The sequence below is a fragment of the Hemibagrus wyckioides genome, linkage group LG27 (assembly GCF_019097595.1).
Source record: "Hemibagrus wyckioides isolate EC202008001 linkage group LG27, SWU_Hwy_1.0, whole genome shotgun sequence".
Lineage (NCBI taxonomy): Eukaryota > Metazoa > Chordata > Actinopteri > Siluriformes > Bagridae > Hemibagrus > Hemibagrus wyckioides.
Genome location: NC_080736.1, coordinates 15072354 through 15098941, shown reverse-complemented (window position 1 = coordinate 15098941; position 26588 = coordinate 15072354). Strand labels below are relative to the sequence as shown.

At 38.5% G+C, this 26588-nt stretch overlaps 1 protein-coding gene across 1 annotated transcript in view; it reads left to right on the top strand.

Moving 5' to 3' along the window:
- pth2rb (parathyroid hormone 2 receptor b) overlaps positions 1-21451 on the top strand; it is a 34670-nt gene extending 13219 nt beyond the window's left edge. Inside the window, exons 8-13 of the mRNA XM_058381450.1 lie at positions 3044-3104; positions 3278-3344; positions 5032-5126; positions 12712-12850; positions 14012-14053; positions 19695-21451. Of these exons, the coding sequence (XP_058237433.1) occupies positions 3044-3104; positions 3278-3344; positions 5032-5126; positions 12712-12850; positions 14012-14053; positions 19695-20246 (956 nt within the window). The 3' untranslated portion in view covers positions 20247-21451. The remainder of the gene's footprint in view (positions 1-3043; positions 3105-3277; positions 3345-5031; positions 5127-12711; positions 12851-14011; positions 14054-19694) is intronic.
- Positions 21452-26588: the final 5137 nt, after the last annotated feature.

Sequence of the window (26588 nt, the reverse complement as noted above, 5' to 3'; positions counted from 1 at the left end):
CATCCTGGCTTTCATGTGATATTATTGGGTATCTGTTGCTAAGCGTCTATCTGTAACCTTCGAACACTGCACTGAAAAACAGGGTTTATAATGACTTATAACCTGTGGTTAAGCATGCAGTGAAAAGCCTGTGTGTGTCATCATCTGGTTTTATTTTTCTGTTAAAGAAACTTTTTTCAATATCTTAAAAGTAATCACTAAAAAATGCACTTTCTAAATTTGTGTATCCAGTGTTCAGCTATTTGTGTTTTTTCTGCACATTCTATAAAACCTCTCAAGGGAATTCTATGCAGGATATGATAACTGCTAGCACACAGTGAACATATTCACAGTTCAGCATATTGTTTTGTGAGGAATTACGTTTGAGACTCTTTCACACTCCTACTCTCTTTCCTATTGCTTCATTTTACTTGCTTTTCTTCTCTCCTAACATGCACACATTAGAGATATCAGTTTAAAACTAATTTCCTGAGTCAGACTGGGGGTTTTGTGCATGCCCCCCCCCCCCAACCTTATCCACCCCATCCACCCTTCCGTGCCTTTTCTGTTTTTCCTCTCATCTTTTTAGTCACTATTATTATTATTATTATTATTAAAACCCCCATTTTTAAAATTCTTCTCCTGTGCTAGACATCGCGTCATTTATTTTGTCGAGAACATCTCATTTCGTCCTGTTCCCCTGCTTTCACTCCTACATCTTGCCTGTTTGCTCTAATTGTTGACAGCCCCTTACGATTTCTCATTTATCCCTTGTTCCTGTTTAATGCCCAGTAGCACCTCTGAAGTAGAACCGATAGCTTTGAAGTGCAAAGGTTCAAAGGAATGCATTCTTTAGAGTCGCTTCTGAATGCCAATATGCAAAGCCATGAGAGCGGTAGCGGAGTTGTCCGGCAAGCAACAATGCCTTGAATAAAGAAGGTCCTCTGGGGGAGAGGAACCTTGGATCAGTTGTCATGTAATATATATTTGCAGAAAAATTTGAACAAATTTTCAGAGCATTTTGAACCCTGGGTGTTCAAAGAAAACGTTTCAATATCAACAATTACATTTTGCTTTTTTTTTTTTTAAATTTCCATTATGTGGAGCATCCCCTATACAAGTTCATGTGCACATGCAGTTTCTATAGAAACCAGACCAGAAACATTTTTAGTTTTCATATTAAAATTAATATATTTCTTGAAATGCATTATTTCGGCAATTTCCTGGAAAGTAAAGACATCATTCTTTGTTTGATTAATGGATATTTTTAATATTAGATATTTATAATACGTTTTTTTGCCTGAACAGACAAATTATAGGAAAAATATAGGGGTTTTTTTTTTTCAGTTGCCCTGTACAATGAGACTCCTTTAAGGTTATTTTATATACTTACTCTCAATTCTTTCTACATGACGCCTTTATGTCTGTCTGCATGTAAGTGAGCTCATGACTGGCTGTGATGGCTGATTAAGGGGCAGGTTTGGGATCTATAGCCTGTGATGGTTTCTCTCTGGCTTGAACTGACTGTGCTTGGCCTCAATTTCCAGCATCTCCAAATCATCTGTAGTAGATTAAAGCTCTGTGCCACTCGAGCTTATATCATATCCGCTAACATCTCTGGGCCTGCAATTTGCTCACTGTCATCTTTAGCCTTGTTATTAGTCCTGATTGGAGGCTTCGAAGCATTCCATCTGCTCTTGGCAGGCTGCTTTTCTTCAGTTGAAGGATTGAAGGTTTTTTCTCACCAAGTGTTTGTAGAGTTTGTGCATTGACATCAGGGTCTAGTTTATCCTGGATGTGTTTGAGCCTAGTTTGCAGCTAGTCTAACTACTATGCTGTATAAATTTTCTTATAGTATTTTGGGGATTTCTAAAAATGAATAAATAAATAAACAAATAAATAAATAAAGTTTAACTATTTTAAATTCCCATTTAGTGCTGCAATAATTTTCTGCTATATGTTCTCCATTTTTTATATATATATATATATATATATATATATATATATATATATATATATATATATCAATATATCAAAGCTCAAATAAAAGTGGCTGAATACTGACAGCTTCGAACTGAACTGTAATCCTGAATGTATTCATAACCTTCATTTGCCGATGCATTTTTTTTTTTTTGTTGTTGACTTGCATTTTACTGAGACAGATACAAAAACACAGATTTGCAGTTTCGACTGACATGCCAACCCTGAAGAGAAATAATGAGTAGTCCTGGACAAAATGGCAGGTCTAAAGTAAAAACCCAGTTTGAAAAATAAATAAATACATTTAAAAAAAAAGAAAAACTCTAGTTATATATTGAAAATATTATGTATTTTATTGATCATTATTATTTTATTCATCCACTGCTCAAATAGTCAATTTAACACATTAATTGTACAGCATTTTTATTTTTTTTCCTCTTTCCTCACCTAAAAACCAAACGTGCCCATTGATCATTTTCAGTCAAAATTTCATCTCTAATTAAAAAAACGTATCTGATGTTAGCCATATACTTGTCAAATGTAAGTTGAAGAATGAATTGAAATATTATGTAAGAAATAACAGCTGTAACAATACCAAGCCAAGGTGTAGGTGACCGTGATTAACATTTAAAGACATACGACTAGACGATAGTATCACCCGGCCATTTGGGTGATACTCATTCTTACACTAATTTACATTTAAAGTGAAACTCATTTAAATCTCACCCAGGAAATCACACTCTGTATAAAATGTTTGAGCAGGATTTGTCCTATTTTGTCACTGCTACTTCTACATTAAGATCTTCAACACCCTCGTTGTTTTATTTTTCATTAACATTAATAAAATCCCATAATTAAAATTCCCATATATCCCAGATGGACAGGCCCATGTGGATTCATGTGTAGTGTTTAATGAATCACAAAAAAAACATTTGTCCTGAAAAGGTTGAATCATTAAGTGAGTGGCAAGTCGTTTGTTTAAGTCGTGATCAAACATTACAGGGAGTAAACATGAAATAAACTACTATTCAGAATATTTTATGCATGTAGAAATGTTACTAATAATGTGTTTTTGTTTGTATAGGTGTTCCCGCTCTCTTTGTCTCAGCTTGGGCTGTGGTCAGGGCTATTTTAGCAGACGCACGGTGAGGACTAATTATCTCTAAACACTCTGTCTGACATAAAGCCTGTGACCCTGCAAAAAAATACAAATTCAGAGCTCATACACAAACCTGTGAAATTATCAGCAGCAGCAAACTACCCTTCTTATTATGAATGTAAACTTTCTCATATTGTTTACTATATTTTCTTCTCTCAGGTGCTGGGAACTGAGCGCAGGCAATATTAAGTGGATTTACCAGGTCCCTATTCTAACAGCAATTGGAGTAAGTAAAGAAAGAATTGTCCTATAAGCACTGATTACAATGTCAAGAGAACAGATTTACTAAATGAACATTATTTAAATTTTGTCTGTTAGAGACATAGAGCTTATTAACGATTTTGGAAATTTCCGCTCACATAGAACATATTAAGGCTGTTATTTATAGCCATATTGTGCTTCAGTTAGGGTTGGATTAAATCTCATTTATATCAAGTCACGCACCAAATCATTTAAGAACCAGAGTATAAAAATGGTTTCATTCTCTCTCTCTCTCTTTCTCACACACACACACACACACACACACAAGATCCTTAATATGTTGATAATTAACTAATTACCCGAGCAGGGTATCTGCCAATTTTCAGACTATGCTTACATAAAAATGTTTGCTTTGTATCCATAATTAAAAAGCTGCCAAGAAAAATTTGGTAATGCACTTTTTCACTAATGGAAGCGAGAACGTGGATCCTGGCTTACAAAACTGGCTTTTTGTTGAAATTTATCCAATCCAAAAACCTAATAAATGGTGTAGAATGAAAGATAAAGGATTGAGAACAAGTCTTGAAAGTGTTTATTTCAGCCAACATGGAGGGATGCTGTGTGCATCACATTTATCTGAAAGATATATACTCAATGCACAGGCCGATAACAGATTAAGTCCGGCATACACAGGATTGTGTCTGGACCCAACATCTTTCTAAAGATGAATGAACAAACAAACAGGCCAAGAATATCTGGTAGCCTTTAATAAGCAAAGTGAAACAATGCAGGATTTCTCCTGTTTTTCATTTCAGACATGTGTATACATCCACCATCATGTAGCTACATTAGTGTCAGTGCTGTTGATCCTGCTTGGAATCAAATCATGTGCTCAGAAACCAGCAGCCTTTCCTATTGCTTCAAAATATAGACAAAGTAACACATTTTTTATGGATAGCACAATGGCATGAACATCATCCTCTGTGCTGTATGTGTTATTTTAATCTGCACTGTACATCAGTATCACTGACCGTCTTGCGGCTCGGAATGGCTTTAAAAGCACAGCAGTGGCAGGTCAGGGCAGCTCATGTACAGCAGTCTGGTTCTTCCAGACAATAATTATATTCAGCGTCAGTATGTCCTGATGTGTTTCTGTTTCTGAAAACTTCGGGTTGTTCTAAACATTTGCTCTTGATCTAACTGTATAATACATGGTGGACCAGAGCAAGAGGAAGGGGGAAAAGGGTTGGAAAATAACAGGAAATTAGGAAGAGTCATGTGTTAAGGTGTTGAAGCCTGGGGTCAATGAATTAGAATGGATTAGGCCACACATGGAGGTTTCAATAGTTTTACAAAGTGTGTTTGTAGTTCTCTGGAGGATTTCAGCTTTTAAACCTCTCTAATTTTATTACTTCGAAATGTAATCCTTGATTTATCTCATTTCTCCTGGAGAAGAGCTTAGACATTTTCCACAAAAAACAAAAATAACCCTTTTGCTAGTATAAGTAGTCCGATAATAGTCTAATAATAGTATGATGATAATACTGCAAAGAAAAATTGATTTAGTGCAGCAGTGTAGAATTAATGTCTCTGCTGTTCTGACAGCTAATCATTATCCTGGATTTTTTTTTGGTGGACTGTGGGTAAAAGAAAAGTAACACACCTGTCAAATTGCACAGCGCTTAAAAATTGTCATTGTGTTTCCCTTGCAGCTCAACTTTATCCTGTTTGTGAATATCGTGCGAGTCCTGGCCACCAAGATCCGAGAGACAAACGCAGGCAGATACGACACTCGCAAGCAGTACAGGTAAAGGGATAAAAAACAACCCAAGTTATTGCCTTCGGTCGGTTATTTGATGATAGTGGTGGAGAACTTTGTCTAAAACGTCATTATAAGATATATATAAGGGTCGGAAAATACAGGTCAGGATCAGATCAGGAGAAAGTATGATCTCTGTGTTTTTATCCGTGGCGTGATTATTAGTGCCAGATGGGCTGGTTTGAGTATTTCAGAAACTGTTGATCTCCTGGGATTTTCAACCACAGGATAAAAAAACAACCAGTGTGTGAAGGGTCTGAAGGCTGAAACACTTTGCTGTTGAGAAAGATCAGAAAAGATTTACCAGAATGTTCTGACCTGACAGGAAGTCTATAGTCACTCAAATAATCAATCATGGTGAGCGGAAAAGCATCTCAGCATGTGCAAAACGTAACTCTTAAGATGGATGAGTTACAAAAGCAGGAGACAACGTCAGGTTTCACTCCCATCAGCCAGGAACAGGAATCTGAGGCTATCATCGGAACAAGCTCATCTGAACTAGACAGCTGAATGAAAGAAAGAAAGAAAAAAAATTTTTTCCTGTTTTTCACTGTCCAGCTTTTGAAATGTCATGTTTCAAACACAGCCGGTTTGACCTTCCGTTCAAAAGACTTTGTTTGCAAATGTGAAAAGCTTCAAAACCTTAACATGGGACTAGAGAATCGATGTGGAGAAAAACTTCACTGAACTGTGAGCACATAAAACTCCCTTTCAATAAAGGTCATTTACTGAGAGATCGTGAGATGAGTAATAATTCCCGGGTGCAAATGAGGTGGTACAAAGAATACAAAGCAAGTGAGTTGCACAACATTTTACAATGAATTAGATTACACAACATTTACAGCAACTATAGAGGGAAATAAGTTAGAGTTGTCATTATATAATTAATAAAAGGGGAATGAAGCACTATGATTGGATGATATGATGCCGTTCAACAGGAAGTAGCATTAGTGTTCCATCCAATCATTGATTTTTTCCTTGAGTGTTTTATTCTTCATGTATATCAGTATCCAAAAGTCTGAGACCACAATGAAGGAAGAAAAAATAGATGCCGTATTCTGAAAATCATGCCAAAGATTCTTCCTCTTGCCGTCTGGTATTGTTATATAAATTTTGTTTTGTTTGACAAAACATGTATTTTATTATTTTTAAATGTAAAATTAAACCTGTCCCCTCACATCCTCCAATGCAGGTTAAAAAAACATCCTAGTGAACTGTCAAAGCTTTACCCTATCATTGCAGATTCACAGCCGACAGGTTTATGACAACGTAATTGGACGTACTTGTCTGTCTGGGAGGGACTATACGTCTGGCTTTCTTCTCAGTGTGACGCTAGCTAATTGTGGCTGCCTGTGAGCTCATTTCTATTCAGAGCAAGGCAATTAATAGGGTTCTTCAAGAACAGTTTATCCTGTGATGTTGCAGAAGTGGACGTGGGCGTTCGTGTAGTTCAGAGGAAGCGTGTTAACCTTCGTCCTTCACGCAGTCGTTGTGCATGTAAGCAAGTGCATGATTAAAAAACATACAAATAAATGAGTGCAAAATGTATAGAAATGTCCCTCCATGATTACACGATTAGAAATTAATGTAAAAATCAAGCAAACTGAGCGATATTCGGATGGAGCTTGGAATTTTTGCAAATTTTGCACAGATTTGATTCATGTGTCTTCACTGTTACTAGTTTTAAAGAAAAATCCTATGCTTAAAATGTCACTAATTCAATAAAAAAAAAATACTCAAGCAAGTTACAAAATCAAACATTTTTGGCTGTACAATATTTTTCTATCATCTTGCCTGAGTGCTCAGGATTGGTCTGGTGTTTGAAGTTTTAGTCTAAGGTTCTCACTAAGAATATCTTTGCACATCAATCTGTTCTTTCTTTCAAACCACTCTCAGTTTAAACTGCTGAAAAACATCCCCACAACATGAGGATGCCACTACCGTGTTTAGTAGGGATTATCATATCCTGTAGGAACCAGGATTTCTCCAGATCTAACATCATAGTCTTTTGGGCTAAATCCATTGGAGCTTTTCACTGAGGAGTGGCTACCATCTGGGCTCGCTGAAGAAAGAGTGCTGTAGAGATGATTTTTACTTCCGGAGAGAGATGACTTCACAAATACAAATGCTCAATTAACCAAATTAAAATGTTTGATTCTTAAAGATGAAACGTGAAAACAAGATCAATTTGGACACAAAATATGCCATATGAAAATATAATTTGAACTTTTCTCTATGTCAAAATCTTTAATCTATATAAAACTTCCTCAGCAATTTTGCAATTTGCATTTTGCGAGATCAAACAATTTCTGTGATATTCGGAGGGGTTTGCAGTTTTACAAAATGAGCACAGATTTGGTGGATATTTGGGCCAAGACGTGTCGCATGCCATCATCACAACATGCTTTCAAACAAATCTTAGCTGATGCCACACTGAATCACTTATACAGGGTGAAAAACAAATGGCAGAGGTTCCAAGATACACTGCAGTCATACGGTATGTTTCCAATTAATTCATGTGAAATTTAAACCATCATACTACAAAGATACTACAGTTACTACTGTCAAATGTGTCTATTTCACTGTCATGCTGCTCTTTGCACAATTACAGTCTTGGTTGCTCAATTTCACGATGTCTGCTAGCTTAACTTATTTTCTGTATGGAAATAAATACAGTTTCAGTTCAGTTTTTTTCCCCACTGCAGAAAAATCTAGCTCTGGTTTCGAGTTAGAAAGTGCTGGTAGAAATTAAAGTTTTTTAACAGACACTAACACACCAAACCTAATTTCTGTATTAAGGCATTTATAAGATGCCTTGCCAATATGCACTAGTACTGTATTAGAGCATCTCTAGAGCATCAAAGTCCTTTAGCTTTACTGCATATATATGAAGAAGCATGAGAAAGATGTATTGAAATCTACTAGTCTTTGTGACCTGTGATCTGTAAATATTCTTCAGATCCCTGAAGGACATTCAGATAAAGTTAGAGGTGCTGTAGTGTAGCTATTGTTACTTACAGAAGCATTGCTTTAGAAACAGCGTAGGGGTGAGGGTGACATCTGAAAGCGAGGACACACACACATACACACACACTATATAAAGCGCTATACAAATAAAATTGAAAAGAAAAATTGACACACGCATTGTGATGTAGGATGGAACTTCTCACCTTTGCTCACTGTTATGTGAAATAACTTCAGGGCAGCTTTATGTGGATGGCACCTTCAAGCACATTCTTTACAGAATTCAAAAGCAAGTGTGTTTCCTCAAGGACAAAGAATACAACTACAACTCTCCATTCACTGGGCAGCAGAAAGGAAGTCAAAAACCTCATTATATAAAGTACCATAGTTTAGTCTGCAAGAAATCTAAAGAAGTTTTAACACCATATAGACTTGTAAATATTGCTATATATAAGAAAATACCATTTGATTTTCTGCCTTAGGCCTAAACTATGGTCTGATTTTTTCTAATGGTGTGGACAAAGAATATAGGCATTTAGGGTCTAGAATGTGGAACCATATTTTTATATTTAGATTGTAACATTATGAAGGATTCATTGAAAAGAACCCAATAGGGTTCTTTGAATACAAGTACTACATGGTTCTTTGTTTAGAGTACAAGGTTCTATGAAGAACCTTCAACATTCATGGCACTTTTCCAATGCATAAAAGTAATTCTTGATGGCATTAAGAAAAAATGGGTTCATTTAAGGATCGTTTACTAAAAGGTACTTTGAGAAACCAAAAATGCTTCTCTGTGAAAACCTGTTTTTGGTCCTTCCTGGCACCTTTATATTGTTAAGAGTGTTATAATAATATATAAATTCAGACAAAAAAATGGAAAGGAAATGTCGATTACTAAAAAACGTATCCTTCTTACTAAATTGTTTATCATTTTAATTTCACACTGATTTTTGAATTACTCAGTGACAAAAAAAATGCAATTCATCAACATTGAAATCATTTGAAAACATTACATAAACTCTCCAAGCTTTCCACATAGAACCGATTTTTGGGAAAAAGGTTCTACTGGCCAAGTTCATAACCTTCAGGGTTTTATACAGAACCTAATGAGCCCGAGAAATAGCATAGTTGGATGGAGTCGTTTTTCACTTTTTGTGTTGAATTGTGATGAACACAACACCTCTGGTGGAATGTTCTCAACCATGCCATTAGCTTAATCTAAAAGACGTTTGTTGTGTTGATGTAGTACCAGGATTTATTAATCTTAAAAATTTAAAAATAAATTAATTAATCTAAACCTTTATCCCTGGCCTGGTCCTATTACAATAAAAAGTTTACCCTAGTCCTCAGATAATAACTGTAAATATTGCAATATAGTTATCATCCTAAAACCCAAGCCATTTTAAAGAATATTTGACATTACAAATGGTGACACAACACAGAAAATACAAGACAAATATATGTATATATAAAAAATAAAATATTATATAGGAAAATTTTCCTCTCTGGATGAAAGAAAAAACTGTCATACTGTAATTACACTCAGTGTTTAACTGAACTTGTAATTACCCATTTGACTTTCTATGTCAAATGTCATGACTGATCTCTTCACATACCTACTAAGCTTTCCATTTTTTAGCAACAAACAATATAGTGTTTAGCTACAGTGTACATAATTTTGTTATGCTTTCATTTCACAACAAATGAATGAACATTAAGTAAATATTTTGCTTGAACATCCCTTTTGTGAAATAAACCCCATTCTGGAATCTGAAATTCCTACCATACAAATCTTTTATGTTCTTATAGTAAAAACTTTTCTGCAGGCAATATTGTCTCTTTTGCAGATGATTGTTACTTTCCAAAGTTTCTAAAATGTGCTCTGCTTCCTATGTGAAGACACTTTACCGGGATAGTCCATCATTTTTATGCTGCCACTAAAACTTTATGCAGTATGTATCCTCTTGAGAAGGGCCGAATTTGTGATCTGATGTAGTTGCTATCCACTGAGCAATATTTTCACCTGGAAAGCTTCCCAGTGCCAGCCACCATCCTTCTGAAGTGTGCTCTGGAAGACTCTGTTGGTGGTGAGGGATACTGGGATTGACCAGGGACACTGGGACAACTTATGGGAGGCATGACTGTATGGATCTTTATACATGAGGTTATTGTGAGGGAAGTAGGTGTCTTGGGGGTGTTGGAACATAACTGGATTGTGGTATCCTAAAGTTGCCATGGAAACAGTCTGTTTAGCTTCATGATTCAAATCCCTGCATCCACCATTTTAAAGGCACCAGGCAGTGCATATTACTGCAGAGCAGAAAGGTGCATCATATCCTGCATCTTATGTCCCACAAGTAATGTGTCAGTCATTCCTTATACAACTTTTTCAACTTCTGCATACATTGTGATACATTTAAAAGGCTGTTCCAACACAGCAGCAAATTAGTAAATGTATTGCCAGTGCATGCTACATTATCCTGTAACATTTCAAGTCCTCGCCAGGGAGTAATTTGTGCATCTGCATCAGTGCACATCTGAGCACTAATGATGCGACATGGATAACAGTGGTAGGCATGTAGCCACAGCCAACCACCTCATGATTCATCATATTAGCCAGAATATGCAAGCCAGATTTTTGGGTGTGATCGAGGTGAGGCCTGTCCAACAAGTCCCCCTTGAAAACCATCAGTGAAATCAAGGGTGTCCAGTCTTATCTGGAAAGGGCCAGCTGGGTGCAGGTTTTCATTCTCGCTGAGCAGAAACCACATCTGAGTCTTCTGAAAGCCAAGATCAACTGATAAACAAATAGAAACAGGTGTGGCTGCTGGTTGATTGGAAAGAAGCCTGCAACTGCACTGGCCCTTTGCAGATAATATTGGACGCTTCTGAATGAAATCCTTGAACTGTGGCTTAGCGAAGGTTGTTTTGCACCATTCAAGCCACCTGCATCTTTAGAGTAGCTACAACAGCTAGTCAGTGCACCTGTGATTGTCACAGTGTACCACTTGTAGGTCATCTCTCAGATGCCACTATAGGCGTACGATGTTATCTGGTAAAGGGTAAGAAGGATGACTGACCACTGCAATATGTAAAGGACTCTGTTGAACATCCTTAAGATCACCCATCTTGGTGATTAAAAAATTTAACCCCACCTGCATGAGCACAGTTTTGTTGTTGTTTGTTGGTTGTAAAAACCATGTAAATGGTTGTTTTGGGGGGAATTAATCTGCGAGTTGAATCCCAGGGTAAACAGGACACACAATGTGCCTATCGTAACCCCAGACTAAAGGCCCAGTAGTTGGCTAGAAGAAAAAGAAAACACTGAAGAACCTGACCACACAAGAAAAAGATGACCAGTACTGTAAGTTACCAAACTATGAGTAAAACCACACATTGCAATCCCAGAGGTACATCATAGGAAAACACAACAAACAGATCCCAACAAACTCACATAATATGGAAGAACATACTCACCATGGTAGAAGAAAATGAGAGGAGGCTATCCAAAGTTGCGGTTACAAACTGCACATTGGAAAATGTACATAGAAAAGATGTGTAGTATGATGTGCACAGATGAATAGAAAAAAAGAAAGATGGCAATATTCTCGCAAATACTGTTTCCTGTCACTTTGTAGGTAGTACTATATATCAGCACCTGATGCTATCAGTTAAAGACCACTCCCTGATGTTAACCATGATGTTACAACTGCACAATACTTCAGTTGCTTGCTAGATAATATGCTATTTATTCATTTGGGTCGTTGGTTATCCATCCGTTTATCAGTTTGTCCATGTGTTTGTTCTTCTTTCAATACTTTAAATAAGTCATTTAAAGACTTATGCCTTCAGCAGAAGGATACATGCAGTTAGACTACATTCCTGAGGATGAGATGGTGAAAGAACATGTATTAATACCATATATTAATTTTTAATGCTCTAGTGTGTGTGTGTGTGTGTGTGTGTGTGTGCATGTGTGTGTGATTTCAAAGTAATAACCATATGCAGGGTGCTTCAAAGCCGGACCAGCTACAGAAGACTACGTATATTAATGAGAGGCTTTTACTTCAATGGGCTCTTCAAAGGCCAAAGTCTGTTTGCGTTGTTTTAATGCTGAATTGCAAAAAGAATTGTCAACTGTAAGAAACATTATATTTATTAATATTAAGTTGTTACTAGAAAGTAACAGTGGCACTATGGGATATTTTGCCAACTTACAAGGTCCTCAGTTTGGACCCGAATTAAGGTTAGTATGTTGAGTTTCTCTTCATGTTCTAGTCATGTCTACATAGTTTCCTGTTTCCTCCCGCCTCCTTAAAACATGCTGGTAGATGGACTGGCTACACTAAATTGCCCCAGGTGTAAATGGTACCCTGAGATGGACTGGTGTCCCATCCGAGGTCTACTCCAACCTTCTCCTACATTCTCAGCATAGATTCCACAGATCCACCTCAACATAGACCAAGATAACAAGGTTACTGTAGTGAACCTGTAGCTAAAATAAAAACAACCTTCCCAGTCCTTAAATGTCTTCTGTGATTCTCAAGGACATTGTAATGATCACAATGATCAGAATAGTCCACAACCTCTTTCTCTCTCTGCACAGGAAACTGGCGAAGTCCACACTGGTGTTGGTGCTGGTGTTTGGGGTGCACTACATTGTGTTTGTTGGGATGCCACACACTTTTACTGGTCTGGGCTGGGAGCTGCGCATGTACTGTGAGCTATTCTTCAACTCTTTTCAGGTAAAAACAGACCCTTACATAATCCTCAACAATGCAGGATACCATAAATAAATGGAATGGTCTTGAGTCGTTTTAATCAAACACAAATCATATTTACCTCCCAAACACTAGAAAGCATAATGATTGAAGGTTTCTGTTAATGCAGTGGAGTAAAGATTCAAATGAATATGTACTGTACGTAGTTCTAAATTATGCATCCTGCTTACAAGCCAATACGCAAGCAAAATTTGACCGAAATATTTGACCTGAATTTGTTGTTATTATTATAATAAATAATTGAATTTCTTTTTTCCACATACCTCCAATACATATATCCTCTTAAAAGTTTCACCCATTTTACTTTGTACTATGTTTGTACAAGCTATAACAAATATACATTTATCCCTGTTCTTTATTATACAGTATGTTAGACTATAACTCTGGCATTAATACAGTTTTTTAGATTTAGAGGATGCATTTTGTTAACTTATTGTATTCTGTATTTAATGTTTTTCTTCCTTTTTTTTCCCTTTTTCTTATATTTTTGTGTGTATATATATATATACACACATATATATATATATGTGTGTGTGTGTGTGTTTGTGTGTGTGTGTGTGTGTATGTATGTATGTATGTATGCATGTACATAAATATACATAATATTTATTACATTATAATTACATTTTAAATTTTTTGTGTGTTGTATCTTCTAACTGACTAAGCTGCTATAACACAAGAATTTCCCTCATGGGATCAATAAAGTCTATTAGAGTCACATACGAACTGTCTTATAGGACAAGCCTAAAATATCCTGTAGGACCACTTCCACATTATTTTTAAAGAGAGTCATTGATCATTTTGTGTTCCATGAATTGTTACCTATTAATGACTAATACAGACTGAGTTCTTTACAGGATGGTTTCTTAAGATCTTAATACAGCTGTCTATATGCTAATGAATGTAGACTTTTTCCTTCATATTTCTAAGTCCAACAAGCAACAGCATGAATGTCAACTCAGAACTCTAATCAGGCGTTCTGTGTCAGGTGTTTTGTGTGTGTATGTGTGTTTGTGTGTGTGTGTGTGCATGTGCTTGTGTGCGTGTGTGCTTGCGTATGTGTGTGTGTGAGTCAGGATCATGCAGTCTCTAATATCCCTAAAAGTGCTTTCTGTTCTATTTAAGGGATTTTTCGTGTCCATCATTTACTGCTTCTGCAATGGGGAGGTGAGTGACAACAGCCTTTAACTCAACTCACTAACTGTGTGTGTGTGTGTGTGCGTGTGTGGAGACTGTTATCCCCCCCCCCATTATGCCGTGCCAATGTCCTAAAGCAAGGTAGTTGCCTGTCTGCAGCAAAGAAAAGAACATTGTCAGTCTTCCCAGCCAAAGAGAACATATTTCTTCAATTGCTTTCTTAAACATGACCAGCTACAGAAATTCCTGCTTTAAAATGTTCTTCCAAAATGGCAACCCTGTGATAACCATGACTAAAAGCTTTAGGGATCAGTTAGTATGACTTTGTCTGGCTTTTTCACATTTCAGGGTCACAGTAGAAATTGCCTCCAGTATATTAAGTGTTTTAAAAACAGGTCTAAATGTCTAAAAGCTCTGAGTATTATTGTCATGCATCTACAAAGGGTTTGATAATAGCCAGATAATGGATGGTTTCTTTTATTATCTGTGAAATGAATGTGTTAGAACATAAAAGCATTTTTTTTTGTATTTTCGCACTTTTAGCAGCTGGCCTCATTAACCTGATTCTGGAAATGGACTTAAAGTATGCAAGCAGCATGAGTAACAGCATTTGTAGGGTTACTGCATGGGCCAGACACAAGAAAAGGACACAAACAATGACAAGAGGTTAACTGTATGAGGAAATATACACTATATTGCCAAAAATATTCGCTCACCCATCCAAATAATCAGAATCAGGTGTTCCAATCACTTCCATGGCCACAGGTGTATAAAATCAAGCACCTAGGCATGCAGACTGTTTTTACAAACATTTGTGAAAGAATGGGTCGCTCTCAGGAGCTCAGTGAATTCCAGCATGGAACTGTGATAGGATGCCACCTGTGCAACAAATCCAGTCGTGAAATTTCCTCATTCCTAAATATTCCACAGTCAACTGTCAGCTGTATTATAAGAACGTGGAAGTGTTTGGGAACGACAGCAACTCAGCCACGAAGTGGTAGGCCACGTAAACTGACGGAGCGGGGTCAGCGGATGCTGAGGTGCATAGTGGGAAGAGGTCGCCAACTTTCAGAGTCGATCGCTACAGACCTCCAAACTTCATGTGGCCTTCAGATTAGCTCAAGAACAGTGCGCAGAGAGCTTCATGGAATGGGTTTCCATGGCCGAGCAGCTGCATCCAAGCCATACATCACCAAGTGCAATGCAAAGCGTCGGATGCAGTGGTGTAAAGCACGCCGCCACTGGACTCTAGAGCAGTGGAGACGCGTTCTCTGGAGTGACGAATCGCGCTTCTCCATCTGGCAATCTGATGGATGAGTCTGGGTTTGGCGGTTGCCAGGAGAACGGTACTTGTCTGACTGCATTGTGCCAAGTGTAAAGTTTGGTGGAGGGGGGATTATGGTGTGGGGTTGTTTTTCAGGAGCTGGGCTTGGCCCCTTAGTTCCAGTGAAAGGAACTCTGAATGCTTCAGCATACCAAGACATTTTGGACAATTCCATGCTCCCAACTTTGTGGGAACAGTTTGGAGCTGGCCCCTTCCTCTTCCAACATGCCTGTGCACCAGTGCACAAAGCAAGGTCCATAAAGACATGGATGACAGAGTCTGGTGTGGATGAACTTGACTGGCCTGCCAGAGTCCTGACCTCAACCCGATAGAACACCTTTGGGATGAATTAGAGCAGAGACTGAGAGCCAGGCCTTCTCGTCCAACATCAGTGTGTGACCTCACAAATGCGCTTCTGAAAGAATGGTCAAAAATTCCCATAAACACACTCCTAAACCTTGTGGACAGCCTTCCCAGAAGAGTTGAAGCTGTTATAGCTGCAAAGGGTGGACCCACGTCATATTGAACCCTATGGATTAGGAATGGGATGTCACTTAAGTTCATATGCGAGTCAAGGCAGGTGAGCGAATACTTTTGGCAATATAGTGTAGCTATTGTCAAAACTCTTTTTGTCAAAATTGTGTCCAAAAGTGTACACACTAATATATAAAAGTATACATTTTAAAGCATTTCTATTATTAAATATGGCAGCTATTTATTTTCTTTCCACCTCTGTGTTTAGGTATGTTTCGGAGTTAAAATTAAATCGACACTTTGTTTAGAAGTGTAGAACATTTTGGTTTGACTTCAAATGAAAACATATTTCCAACTGGATATATGGGACACAAATATTTGAACAAAAAATGATTTTTTTCTAAAATTTGCCCATGAAATATTAGTTCTAGTCTGTTGATCATACTTACATAAAGGAAAACGAGTTAACACCTTTACAAATGTCTACACTTTAGTGATAAATTCTTAATGCCTGTCGAATTGTTTTTTCCCCTTAAACCTGTGATACCTTTTAAAAAAATAAGATCTGCTTGAACATAATACTTTATCGCATTTCATATGAGTTTTAAGAAACTTTCCCCTGAGAAAGACTAGCTACTTATTTATGCTGTCCATCATCTACACAGTTTACAGAACAAGCTACGGTTTTAAAGGTGGAACCTTGTAGGCTAGAGCATAGATAGAGAACGACTGAAGAGACAGACATCTACACTGGGTAGTGAAGTCACAGTTCTCAAACTTAATAAACTGTAATATTATCTTCCAATTTATTAGCACATTTCTTGACCTTTGGAGAATAAACATTGAGAATATTAGGGAAACTAATATCTGAACTGAACCTACGTTATTTCTCTCTCTGGCTGCTTTTCATTTAGTACATTTCCAAATATCAGTGAGAATGAGTTCATTAGAGGTGTGAGATCCACTAGTTGTTTTCTTAATTATTCTTTCACTTTGTAATGTACACTGATCAGACATGCCATTCTGAGCAGTGACAGGTGAATTGAATAACACTGATTATCTGCTCATCATAACTGATTATCTGTTCATCATTAGTGGGTGGGATATATTAGGCAGCAAGTGAACATTTTGTCCTCAAAGTTGATGTGTTAGAAGCAGGAAAAATGGGCAAGTGTAAGGATTTGAGCGAGTTTGACTAAGGGCCAAATTGTGATGACTAGACCACTGGATCAGAGCATCTCCAAAACTGCAGCTCTTCCCGGTCTGCAGTGGTGTGATGGCTGTTTCTGATGTCTGATGTCTGTGGCCTCTTTCAGCAGGATAATGCATCCTGCCACAAAGCAAAAATGGATCAGGAATGGTTTGATGAGCACAACAATGAGTTTGAGGTGTTGACTTGGCCTCCAAATTCCCCAGATATCAATCCAATCTTGCATCTGTGGGATGTGCTGGACAAACAAGTCTGATCCATGGAGGCCCCACCTCACAATTTACAGGACTTAAAGGATCTGCTGCTAACATCTTGGTGCCAGATACCACAGCACACCTTCAGGGATCTAGTGGAGTCCATGCCTTGTTTTGGCAGTAAAAGGGGGACCAACACAATATTAGGCTATAATGTTCATAATGTTATGGCTGAGCGGTGTAGGTAGCCTGTAAAACAACCCTGCTGCATAAAATTAGCCAAAAAAATAAAAAATCATACTTGTTTGCTAAGGAGTAGTGAAAAAGGAATTTCAGTGCTCAGTGAATTTCAGTGCTAACTGAATGAATAAGCACACACTAAAACCTGAATTAATCCTTACTTTAATATGAACTTATGATGAATTAAGGAATGTACTAACCAGGAACTAATAAAGAGCTAACCTTAACCATGACATGAGTCTTATGAATGAGTCTTAACTACATGTCTATTAGTTAATCTGTTTAATGAACATGTAGGGGCCAGTAAACTAAACACCACCCCAACCTCTCCACCTTTCCGATGTAGAAAGATGCACTAACAATAAACATCACCACAACAACGTTCATCTCAAACTGCTTTGCATCATTCTCCATCTATTTCTCTTCTAATGCCACTGTAGTGTTAGAATGTACTCTAGGTGGCTCGGGCCTGGGACACTTCTCCTTTACCCACAAAGGTGAAATTAATACAGTGACATTTATTCATATAGCAGACACTATAATCTATTAACATCTAAATCCAGTCTTCTCCAAGATTAGTTTTTGGTGTTTTTGGTAGTTTTTGCCAGTAAAAGCTACAGAAGAGCTTTTATTGGCAATGAGACAAGTGCTGAACTTTGACAACTAGCCATTGAAGTGATCTGATAATCACAGCGTGATATCAATTGTATTAAAATGCTCTAGCATTAATTCAACAGTGTAGTGAATCCACAAACTGATAAGCACACAGGCAGAAGCAGACACACCAAGAATGACTCCATGCCTCAAGGCATCCAGTTAAAATCTAGCATCCGCACCAGGGGTTGTGTATCATGGCCGACTCTGCGCTTTGGCCTCAGCTTCCTAAAAAGCTAAGTGGTTAAGGCTCTGGGTTACTAAATGAGAAGGGCAGGAGTTCAAGCCCCAGTGATTCCACTATCGGGCACCTGCTTGGAAAAATAAAGCCTTCTTCTTCTTATAACACAGTAGCTCTTGACCCCTAATGAGATACTCTTCATTTCTACAATGTACAATGGGTGAAGAAATCCTATTCAAGGGTCGCAAAGGGTCTGTGTGTGAGATCAGCACCAACCAGCTGAATTGACTGAGGAAATACAGTTATTATTAATGTTAGTACACAGACCATATAACCTGGCTGGCTTCTTTTCTGACTCAAATAAATGAAGTCTTAGCCTTAACATATTCTTTAAAACAACTGCCGAGCAAACAATTTGGTTTGTGAAGATAAACTCACCTTTTCCTTACTTTAAATCACATTTCCACACTGGACTCAAGGCTATATATCTGTTTTCACATTAGCACACTGATGTACAAGTTGTTGTGGGCTAGCGATGACACCCATGGTGATTACAAAGTCTGAGCAAGCTGCATCTTAAAGCTTCTTCAAAGCCAGTAGTCTGTGAGTATTCCCTTATCTGGATGATTAGCTGCTGTGCAGACAGTCGTAGCGGCAGCTGTGTAAAGCAAACAAAGTGTACGTTTTTCACTCATGGAAGCATTAGTGCTGAAAGTCGGTCATTTGAAGTCTCACTTGACCCCTTCGCAGACTCTTCAGTACGACGAATCTTGTACGACGCAACAGATCACACTTGAATAGTTGCACATCAGGAAGCCATTTACTTCCATAGTAATCATGCTATGATGGCCACTTGACAGATAAAGAGCACGTTTAGGAAACTGTTCACCTTTGAATTGCCTTGAAAATGTCTTATTAGAATCGACAGCCTTATTTTTATGTGTAAAGTTCATGCTCGGCCTAGGAGCTAAGGAGCTAAGCTTGCCTGCTGTTTGTGGTACAGAGATTAAATATCATTGTGTCACAGTTTAACTTAACATTTCTGAAATGTGCTGCATGTAATTCAGATGAAGTCTAAGGGTCCCCTGGATCACATGCTGTGTTTTTAATTAATTAATTTTGTGTGATTTGGGAAAACAACTTCAGAAAATCAAGTTCATACAAATGTTACCATTAAGAAAGAAAAAGTCTGTTTAATGCAGCAGATAAACATTTAAGCCATTTTACATTTTATTGAAAATGAAGCACAATGAAAGGGAATATATGCCTATAAATCCTGATATTTTCAGGGCTATTTACCTGACAGAATAGCTGAAAACACAAGGCAGGAAAGAATTAACAGCTAAAAAGTAACTCCTTCTAAAGCCTCCTAAAATTTCTTTCCTCTTCCGCAGGTCCAGACAGAGATTCGAAAGACGTGGCAGCGATGGACATTAGCATTTGACTGGAAGGGTCCAGTCGTGCTGGTTAATTATCGCTACCGCTCAGTGTTGACGAGCGTCAACAGCAACAGCAGTGTTCAGTCCCAGGTCCCGGCCCTACTGACTAACCGAGTGTATCGCTCGTCTAGACGAAGCAGCAGCACTTGCGTCTCGCACAACATGCGTACGCACTCGCACCTCACCCTGCCCGGCTACGTCTTCAGCAACTCAGATGCTGAAAGTCTGCCTCCGTCCATCCGTGAGGAGAATGAGGAGCAAGCGAAACGCGTCGACGACATCACACTTAGGGAAAGCACAAGAGCTTTTGTCAGAGGAGGTACCAAAAGTTCGGACGACATCATCCTGGAAGGGGAGGCCAAGCATATCGATGCATTCGAAGAGGATCAGGCGTTTGATGGTGTTGCTTTCCGTGAGGATGGAAATGGTGCTGGGGACATCATACTGAAGGACACAGTGCAGGTGCGCTATGGCGGTTTGGATCAGGAGGAAGAACTGGAGCTGTAGGCGGACAAGGAAAGGCTGTGTGTTAGTTTCCCTTACATATGCAACACTGCTGGCTTGATATCGTCTTTCTTTTGCATTCCAAGGTGTGAGACACATGGAATCTTGTGTCAAGTGCCATTAGATTGTTGTAAATGGAATTGCTGTGGATGGATTTCGATTCAGAATCAATTTGCAGACTCGCTTCAAGTAAAGGAAATGAACTTTGTCCACAATATCTCTGCATGTGGCAATCTGTAAAACAAATTATCAAACAAAAGCTTACTAACATTTGAAAGCTGATATCAAAGCAAAAATAAGAGACAGAGAGAGAGAGAGAGAGAGAGAGAGAGAGAGAGAGAGAGAGAGATTTTCTAAGAAATATTACTACACAAACCTTCAGTGTCACTTAATGGTCGCTTTCATTTTACTGTCATTTGCTCTGGTTACTGAGTGATGCAAACCAATTTACAAAAAGACACAGAACATGACTCCTTACAGCAGCATCGTGCTTCTCAACAGCTGAAGCTCTGAAGATCTTAAAGATCTGTAGAAAAATGATAGACAGCAGCATGAACTTTCCATCCAAAAATCAGCCTGCACTCTGTATTACTCGAACACTGATATAGCATGGAGCTTAACGACAAAATTTGCTCATTTTTACTGAACCTCCTGGCAGGCCTGGACTAGCAGAGGAATTTTCTTTGACTGAGTCTCTATGAATACTGTCCTTGTCCATGTAGTGACTATCTTCTATTTTCTGAAGAGGTTTGAGGATGTACTTGTAGCATGAATGCATTTACAGCTGAATTCTACATCTCGTTTTGTGCTTAGCTAGCTAACGGTGCCCCAGCACCCCCTTTTTTTTACGCATAAATCTACATTACATGTCAAGGACATCTAGTAAGAAGGATATTTCTTCTACATAAATGACAGCCGAGGGTGGTCCGGCAAAACCAAATCTACTTGTTTGACACATAGAAAACAGATCAATAACACAAACAAAGTGCACAGCCACAGGATGTGTTTTTGATGATTTGCTGCTTTTGTTTTCTGTTAGAACCAACATGCTTTTCTGGCATTTTCCTCAAAAGCAAATGCATGACCACTGAGCAAGATGAGATTTCTATATGGCAATGTATTTGTGTAGAAAATGTGAACTAAGGTTCCATTGTTATGTGCATTGTTTATTAAAAAGTGATTAAAAGTGAGAAAAAACTGTGAACAATGATGATGGCTATTCTATTCTTCATGTTTTCATGCGTGTGGTCATCTCTCTGTGTAATCCGTCAGATCTCTCAGGGTCCATAGTAACCCTGGTTCAGCTTGTTTATATAATAAATTTATATACACTCACTGCCCACTTTAATAGTAGCCCTGGGCGCAGGTTCAAAGGAATTGGACAGTGGAAAAGCAGGAGGAAGAGAAAAAAAAACAACAACAGGCGATACATGTTCACTGTAGCGTCAGTTCTTGGATGACAGGATTGTAACACATTGTTATCTGCCTTGTATCCCACCTGCCTTAAGGCTCTGTGAGTTAATATAGAATTCAGTTTCTAAAAGACACAAAGCTGTGTTGCACCAACAACCAGGCTACAGTCACTGAGAGAACATTACCACCAAATTCTGAATGATTTTCATGCTCAATGAATTAAAGTAGCCAGTATATATAGTATAGCATTCTGCCTGTTTCTGTATAGCTCAAGAAACGTATTTGATGATTTGTTTGTTAATTCAAGTACGCAGCATTCACATCAGTTACACTGAGAACTGCAACAAAAACAAGCAGACCTGCAACCTGAAAACAAGCAGGTTTGTGAAAAACAACAATCGCTCCTACAAACATGTTAAAGAACAGAAAATCAAGACTTACGATTAAATAGTTTTCGAAATGTCATGCCCCTATGAATGTCTTACTAGTGGTGCAGTTCCTGATGTTCCCTGCACTTCATGAACACTTATTAGTTTCCTACAAAAATTAGTTCATCACATCTCCAGCATACATTTTGTAGCCTTTAGTGTATATATATATATATATATATATATATATATATATATATATATATATATATATACACTATATTGCCAAAAGTATTCGCTCACCTGCTTTGACTCGCATATGAACTTAAGTGACATCCCATTCCTAATCCATAGGGTTCAATATGACGTCGGTCCACCCTTTGCAGCTATAACAGCTTCAACTCTTCTGGGAAGGCTGTCCTTTTTTTTTGACCATTTTGGGAATTTTTGACCATTCTTCCAGAAGCGCATTTGTGAGGTCACACACTGATGTTGGACAAGAAGGCCTGGCTCTCAATCTCCGCTCTAATTCATCCCAAAGGTGTTCTATCAGGTTGAGGTCAGGACTCTGTGCAGGCCAGTCAAGTTCATCCACACCAGACTCTGTCATCCATGTCTTTATGGACCTTGCTTTGTGCACTAGTGCACAGTCATGTTGGAAGAGGAAGGGGCCAGCTCCAAACTGTTCCCACAAAGTTGGGAGCATGGAATTGTCCAAAATGTCTTGGTATGCTGAAGCATTCAGAGTTCCTTTCACTGGAACTAAGGGGCCAAGCCCAGCTCCTGAAAAACAACCCCACATCATAATCCCCCCTCCACCAAACTTTACACTTGGCACAATGCAGTCAGACAAGTACCGTTCTCCTGGCAACCGCCAAACCCAGACTCGTCCATCAGATTGCCAGATGGAAAAGCGCGATTCGTCACTCCAGAGAACGCGTCTCCACTGCTCTAGAGTCCAGTGGCGGCGTGCTTTACACCACTGCATCCGACACTTTGCATTGCACTTGGTGATGTATGGCTTGGATGCAGCTGCTTGGCCATGGAAACCCATTCCATGAAGCTCTCTGCGCACTGTTCTTGAGCTAATCTGAAGGCCACATGAAGTTTGGAGGTCTGTAGCGATTGACTCTGCAGAAAGTTGGCGATCTCTTCGCACTATACGCCTCAGCATCCGCTGACCCCGCTCCGTCAGTTTACGTGGCCTACCACTTCGTGGCTGAGTTGCTGTCGTTCCCAAACACTTCCACGTTCTTATAATGCGGCCAGTACGACTATCAGAGCTGCTAGTTCAGGAAACAAATCAACACCTACTGACCAATCAGATTTAAGAAATCAGTGGCGCTGTGGTGTTCTTGAAATCAGAGTCTTTGAGACTAGAATCAAGAATTATGAGTGCTTCAGTGAAAAGCAGCAGGAAAATGTACCAAATGATTATTACAGGGAAAATCTGAAGAAACTCTTTGATAATATAATAAAAAAAAATTGTTCTGTTCAATTAGCACTGATCTGATTCTGCTAATAATTTCCTCACTGGCTGTATAAATAAAGACACAGAACTGAGCAGTCAGAACATGACAGTTCTAACAGTTAAGGGGTCTTTCCGTAAGGCACAAGCAGGTTGATGAAAGATTGCTATGATTCAGGGATGAAAGAGATCTATGGAAAGCCTGCAATCATTTGCTTGATTAAGCCTTGATCAAAGGAACATGAGCCTCCTAAGATGTTAACAGTGTCTGTGGTGTCATTTGGGACAAGAATTTCTAGGCAAAAATGCCTATTAGGAATATAAACACATTGTTCATAATGAACAGATTATGTATTCTAAAGAGATATAAACAGATATTTTCTTCTTATTGTTGAAAGATGACGATTACACTAGTATTGGGACTGGGATCCCATGAGATACAAGAAAAGAGAAGGTTGTTCAGGACACAGCAAGAAATCTTAGGGTGTTGGGTCCATGTAGCAGCTAGAGATCTACACTCTAACCTCTGACTGAATACATTATACGCTATATTGCAAAAAGTTTTGGGACACCCCTCCAAATAATTGAATATAGGTGGTTTTTCAAGGGTTGGGTTTGGCCTCTTAGTTCCACTGAAAGGAACTCTTAATGCTTCAGCATACCAAAACATTTTGGACAATTTCATGTTAACAATTTTGTGGGAACAGTTTAGGGATGGTCCCTTCCTGTTCCAACATGACAGTGCACAAAGCAAGCTCCATAAAGACATAGATGAGCGAGTTTGCTGTGGTGGAACTTGACTGGTCTGCAGTCCTGACCTCAACAGCATAGAACATCTTTGGGATGAATTAGAGCGGAGACTCTGAGCCATTCCAAAAGCTTGTGCTCTGTATAATTTACAAAATTATCTTCCATGTTCTATAATATTTAGTCAGTTATATACAATCAGATGCAGGGTGCTATTAAGAAAACAGTACCTTGCATAAGTATTCAGCATCCTTAAACTTTTCCACACTTCCACACAGATCATACTGATAGAAAAAAATCACACACACACACAGATACACACATGCTTACTGTGGGGGTGGTGTTTTCAGGATGATCTGCAGTGTTGGTTTTTATGCCAAGGCCATAAAGTTCAACTTTATGTCTAATCTGCACTGATTTCCACTTGTATGCTGCAAAAAAAGTTGTTTTTCTTCACACCAACCTTCTGTAAAGCCCAGATCTGTGAAGAGGGAATCTTGCAACAACTCTTCAGTATGTGTGGATACAAAACATCCAGCACATTTATTGCATACTTGTGTACTTGTTTCCAAGCCATGCTTTCTTGTCAATCTAATGACGAGTGAATTTCATCCAGCAGAATGAATTCTTTCCCCCAGGTGCATGTGCTACATACTGCAGAAAGTCTCTGGCACAAAATTAGTTGACATCATTAAGTTCCCTGCTTCTTATCAAGCGTATAATATAAATGTACAGTCATCTTATCAACACATCACTGTGCTTAAAAATACCACCAGCTCTTTGGACTGTGAGTAATTACTCTTCGCACTAGTGCAGCAAGAACCAGGCAATGGTGTTTACCAGGACCACTATGGGGGAATCAGTGAGGGGTAAATAAGCTGCTTTCTCCACGCTCCATTCTTTCTGCTCCCCTAGTGCATGCTAATTACAGAGAATTGAACAGTGACAGCAGTAAAGAAACAGGAAGCTTCACACATCAGTGCACACGCACTCTAGGCTTGGCCTTTGAAGACACTTTTTCATACACAGCAATGGAATTAGAGAGCAGACAGGGAAGGACTTTGCACCTACTGGGAGCGGCGCTCATGGAAAATGTAGTAAAGTCTAATTATTTTAATGGGTCATTAATGTAGTTAATAAATGAGAATACAATCAAAGAGCCACATTTAGAATTTAGCTAACCCTTCGGGTCCCCAACCACCAGGCTGCAGACCAGTACTGGGCCACAAAGGGAGAATATATACATGTTTATCTTTAGCGTTTTTTTCACTAACGCAGTCTGCAGGGTGTTTTATTTTGAAGAAATTGCCACTTCCATCTGTGCCTCTTTCTCGCACTTTTGAACCGATAAATTAAGCCCAAAAGTTACCCCTTGCAACAATGAAAAAACAAACGTAGCTGGAGAGTTTCATTGAAAAGAGGGAAATACCCAGTGATGACACAGCAGAAGACTCCAAGAAAAGAAAGCTGCATTTAAAAGAAAATACCAAGAGTCTTACTTAAATTATAGGTTTATCACAACAGGTCTTGTCTTGCAAGAAATGTTGAGGACCGCTGAGCATATATGTTCTGATAAGTTTAGCAGGTGAATGCTTGGTCAGATTATCCTTCAAACCGTAAACATGTTTCGGGTTTTTAAACCCTGGGTGATCCAATCAGCTTGCTAGTTCAGTAATCCAGAGCACTGATCGGGGAGTCGGCCATCTCTCAATTGCAAAATCTCTCCAGTACTCTTGTATGTTCTCATTCTTAAAAAAAATCCCACAATGCACCGCAAAAACAATGGAGCATCAATCAAGGGAGCGTAATTTTCTGAAGCCTCTCTGCCAGAAAAAATGGGAGACGAACCGAACTCTACTTCATCTAAAAAAATCTAAGTAGCTTGTTAACATTTGTTGGACCATCTGAACATTACACCATTTGTGTAAGTTTTAGTTAAGTTTAATGAGTTTTAAATTGTTCCTGTGAGGACCCTTGACATGGAATGCTTGGCTTGAGTCAGTTCTTTAAGCAGCCGTACAGTTAACATACGCTTTGTATTGGTAATATTGGTAATATTTTTGGGTGGCTGGAACGGATTATCTGCATTTACGTTATTTCTTATGGGAAACTTCGTTTCGCAATTCAAATTTTCGGCTTAAGAACTCACCTCCAGAATGAATTAAATTTGTATGCTGAGGTTCCACTGTATATAAATCCATCATTGACTTACCATATGTTACAATATTTCAAGTATATTTACTTCTGCACAATTACACAAAATACAAAAAATGTGCATCAATGTGTATCTTCCATTTGAGCTCACTTCGAAATGGATGAAGCTTTAATGTGGCTGCAAGTACACTGAAG